The sequence below is a fragment of the Octopus bimaculoides genome, chromosome 27 (assembly GCF_001194135.2).
Source record: "Octopus bimaculoides isolate UCB-OBI-ISO-001 chromosome 27, ASM119413v2, whole genome shotgun sequence".
Lineage (NCBI taxonomy): Eukaryota > Metazoa > Mollusca > Cephalopoda > Octopoda > Octopodidae > Octopus > Octopus bimaculoides.
This window is the reverse complement of record NC_069007.1, coordinates 4,024,796-4,029,410: the sequence shown is the minus strand read 5'-3', so window position 1 is coordinate 4,029,410 and position 4,615 is coordinate 4,024,796. Positions and strand designations below refer to the sequence as shown.

At 37.8% G+C, this 4,615-nt stretch overlaps 1 protein-coding gene across 1 annotated transcript in view; it reads right to left on the bottom strand.

Moving 5' to 3' along the window:
• LOC106879172 (little elongation complex subunit 2) overlaps positions 1-4,615 on the bottom strand; it is a 24,985-nt gene that overhangs the window by 19,669 nt on the left and 701 nt on the right. The window contains exons 2-5 of the mRNA XM_014928615.2: positions 3,704-4,060; positions 3,055-3,184; positions 2,007-2,126; positions 973-1,104 (exon numbers count right to left, since the gene is read on the bottom strand). Coding sequence (XP_014784101.1) covers positions 973-1,104; positions 2,007-2,126; positions 3,055-3,184; positions 3,704-4,060 — 739 coding nt within the window. The remainder of the gene's footprint in view (positions 1-972; positions 1,105-2,006; positions 2,127-3,054; positions 3,185-3,703; positions 4,061-4,615) is intronic.

Here is a 4,615-nt window from a genome sequence, read left to right as displayed (position 1 = left end):
TATTTTATTTTATATTATATATTGTATATTCCATATTCTATACCCCACATTGGTTCTGCAGGAATATAAATAAAACATAAAAAACAGACAGTGTTGGAACTCTTTTAAACAAAATAATATATTCCTCTATACACAATCATACAAAAAAAAAACCCTCTTTTGTATTTATTTTTACTTGCATATATATATATATATATATATATATATACACACACACATACAAAGTATGGGGGTTTAGTTCACAGGTGATCTAAACGACCAGGTACGCTAGGTAAGTGCTGTAACAGATTACTAGGGCTCCAAGGTTATAGCCAAGATGGTAGTTATGGAACCATTGCAGATTTCCGATGCAGCGGATATATAATTGCTAAACAGGACAGCAAACATTAAGGCACGGCAAACATCTCAAATTGCATACAATATTATTATAGGAAGAAATATTATTGTATACAACTTGAGATGTTTGGCTTGCCTTAATGTTTACTGCCCTGTTTAACAGCTGTATGTATGTGTGAGTGTGTATGTATGTATGCATGCATGTATCTATCGTAATATGTAAATGTAAGATCCAAGTATCCAAGTGTAGGAAGCTAGTAAGCTTTGAGAGACATAAAAAAAACACCTTTCAGGAACAATAATGGTTTATTAAATTTTTCCCATATCGAAGTTTGATAAGCTGAAAATGGTTATTTTATAGTTCATGGATAACAAGTGGGGGGTTGCTGTGTATGTGAATAAAAATTCAAATTTCGATCAAATCCCCTACGAGTTAACATGGAATTCGTTGACGACAATGTAACCTTCATTTGATTAAGGCATCTTCAGCCTGATGAGTAGCTAGCAGAGTGGCCCTCATCGAGTAATTACTACTTCCAAAGTTCTGCAAGCAATGATATGTATACAACCTGGATTTTACCTGCTCCATTCCCTAAATTTTGGAATTAGTGATGCAGAATGAAGAGAGAAACTTACCATTTCAAGCACAGTTTTACTGTCACAAAATTTATGACTTGTCACCTTGTTGGAAAATATTGGAACTTTGTCGAAAGTTATGTAAAACTGATCACAGGAATGGAGACGGGCAAGATCAACCTCATATTTCTCCTACAAAAAAAAAAAGGAATCAGAATATATTTGCCATTATAAGCAGTGCTTTGGAATTGCAGATTCTGAAAGAAAATAAAAATTGAGTTTGCACACCAAACAGAAATCCTCTGAAGAGTTGCTCAAACTACTAGAAACAGCAGCTAAATCTCTCTTGAACCACAGCCTATTGTCTTGAAAGTGGAAGAACAGATTGGATAATGTGATCCAGGATGGATATCATCATGATTATTTTAACATTCACTTTTCCATGCTTGCATGGGTCAGAGGGAATTAGCTGAGGCAGATTTTCTTTGGCCAGATGACCTATCTGTCACCAATCCTCCTTTTCCCAGTTTCCAAGTAAACATTTCCCCATGACCAAACATGTTTCTCATGGAAGACTGGAAAAAAAGAACACTGCTTGTATAACAGTGATACTCATTTACAACTACCGTGCTATATCAAGACAAGAAGACACTAACACACACACGATGGGATTCTTTCAGTTTCCGTCTCAAGGTAGCCATGAATCTCCCCTGTAACAATAAACCTGTTCCTGTTCCTCCCATCATACCCAAACTTCACAACATCTTGCATAAAGCAGCCTCCCTCACTCTCCTGTTGTACCTCTGAGTCGAGAGGATTCATCAGTCTTGCAGGTTACAAAGAGACACTTCTAATGTTGGTGCCATGGAAAATGCAACCAGTACACTCAGTAGAGTGGCTGGCATTAGAAAGGATGTCCAGACAGAAACCATGCTAACACTGGGACACTGGAGTAAGGTGTGGTCATCTGATCTGTTGCATCTCCTCAAACAATCCAATTCATGCTGCCATGGAAAGTCAACATAAAATAATGATGATGATGATGATATTTTGAAATATGAAAGTAGAAATGCTCGTCAGTATATTTCAAGTACCTGCATGTATCTTTGTGCCACAGGTGGCAAGAATGCATAGTGTTCTTTAAACTTCAGACTGACCAGCTTCAAATAATCCATGAATTCCTCTTGTTCGAGATGGACTCTCTGATGCATTTTCTGAAAAAAAAATGAATAAATAAAAGAATATAACTCTTCTCAAATGTTGTGAGAGAGAGAGACAGACAGACAGACAGTATAGTCAAGGCTGGAACAATTTCAGTCATAGATCTGCTCAGTCAGAGCCAACTTAAGGCCGAACAACAATATAGGAAGACATTTATGTATGTAGATATATATATATATATGTATGTGTATATATATATATATATATATTGCAGGAGTGGCTGTGAGGTAAGTAGCTTGCTTACCAACCATATGGTTCCGGGTTCAGTCCCACTGCGTGGCACCTTGGGCAAGTGTCTTCTACTATAGCCTCAGGCCAACCAAGGCCTTGCGAGTGGATTTGGTAGACAGAAACTGAAAGAAGCCTATCGTATATATATATATATATATATATGTATGTGTGTGTATATGTTTGTGTGTGTGTTTGTCCCCCAACATCACTTAACAACTGATGCTGGTATGTTTACGTCCCTGTAACTTAGCGGTTCAGCAACAGATACCGATAGAATAAGTACTAGACTTACAAAGAATAAGTCCTGGGGTCGATTTGCTTGACTAAAGGCGGTGCTCCAGCATGGCTGCAGCCAAATGACTGAAACAAGTAAAAGAACACACACACACACACACACACATACACAAACAATAGGTTTCCACAGTTTCCATCTACCAAATCCCCTCATAACACATTGGTCAGCCCAGAGCTACTGTAGGAGAAACTTGCTCCAGGTGGCACATAGTGGAACTGAACCCGAAAACCATGTGGTTACAAAGCAATCTTCTTAACCACGCAGCCATGACTGCACCCACCAGCAATAAATTCAATTACATATAAAACAAAAATAGAACTTTAAAAAACATTTATCTTTTTTTATTGCATTTTTACTAAATAAAGTACAAAACGGACAACACAAGCCACACTTACAGCTAATTCAGTATATTTGGAAAGGGCCTTATCATCGAGTTTTTTGTGGTTCTTGAAATACAGGAAATGTTGGACATAAAATGCTTGTTCGGATTTGGTGAACCATGAAATCCTTGGGTAAGGGACGTGCCTTGGAAAAAAAGAAACAAAAAGTACAAAGTAGAATTAGGAGACACACTAAAGTACATGTACAGTCTGAATATATAAGGTTTTCTACTCTATGCACAAAGCCTGAAATTTGGGGGGAGGGGTGGCAGTCGATTAGATCGACCCAAGTATGCAACTGGTACTTAATTTATCGACTCCGAAAGGATGAAAGGCAAAGTTGACCTCGGTGGAATTTGAACTCAGAACATAAAGACAGACGAAATACTGACAAGTATTTTGCTCAGCGTACTAATGATTCTGCCAGCTCTCCACCTGAAGAAGAGGAGAAGAAGAAGAAGGGAGGAGACGATGAGGACAATCTCAAATTTTTTGCCAGCTGAGTGGACAGGAGCAATGTGAAAAATGAAGTGTCTTGCTCAAGGACATAATGTGCCATCGGGAATTGAACTCACAACCTTATGATCATGAGCTGGATGCCCCAACCACTAAGCCACAAGCCTTTACTACTAAAACCAGTAAAAGAAAAGATGAAGATATTTACCAATCTTTGTGGTGAAGAAGTTCTACATTTTGAGATTTGACAGGTGAAATGTCGGTTTTCTGACAAGTACTTTGAAGTGCATCTGCTGCAGATTGAACCTTAGTCATTTGGTTGGTGTTACAAGCCAACTGCACAGCACCGGATGGCTTCTGGGACTGCTCACAATAAACATCAGCATTAACCAATTTACTGGAATCAACAGCGTTGGCTTTCTGCCAATAAAATTCATGGAATGAACCAAGTTCTTTGAACTTTGTTACAATTTTATCTGTCAAGTCACATGGAGCAGACCATTCCTTAAAACTTTCCTCTGTAAAGAAATGCTGCAGTTCTTTGGCATCTGGTGGTGCTCTGTCCCTGGAAAACAATACATATTATTTTATTCTCCAAACAATTCATCTACTTTTATTTTTTATCTCTTACATGTTGCAGTCATTAGATTGTGGCCATGCTGGGTCACAGCCATGAAGAATTTTTAGTCAAATTAATTAACCCCAGGTTCTTATACTATCAATCTCTTTTGCCAAACTGCTAGGTTATGTTGGACATAAACACACCAACACCAGTTGTCAAGTTTTCGTTTGCATTATTACCTCTTACAAGCTACTTTTTTGTTAGTTTTTAATGTCCTAAATATCGGCCTTTTCCCTAAAAAGTGTCTTTGGCGATCTTTACCAAAGATCGGCCTTTTCCGTAACACCCGCACGATCTTCACTACGGTGTTAGGGTTTTAGCGTCAGGGTTAGTGTTTAGGCTTCGTTAAATATTTAAAAGGTTAAATGGTTTTCTCTTAAAAACTATAAACAATAATCACGTTTCGTTTCGGTATTTAGCGTACACCTTGACGTTTTTATACATTCCTCAATTCCACGCATATACGCCGTAATTTTTCAAATTTACCTACTAATACAC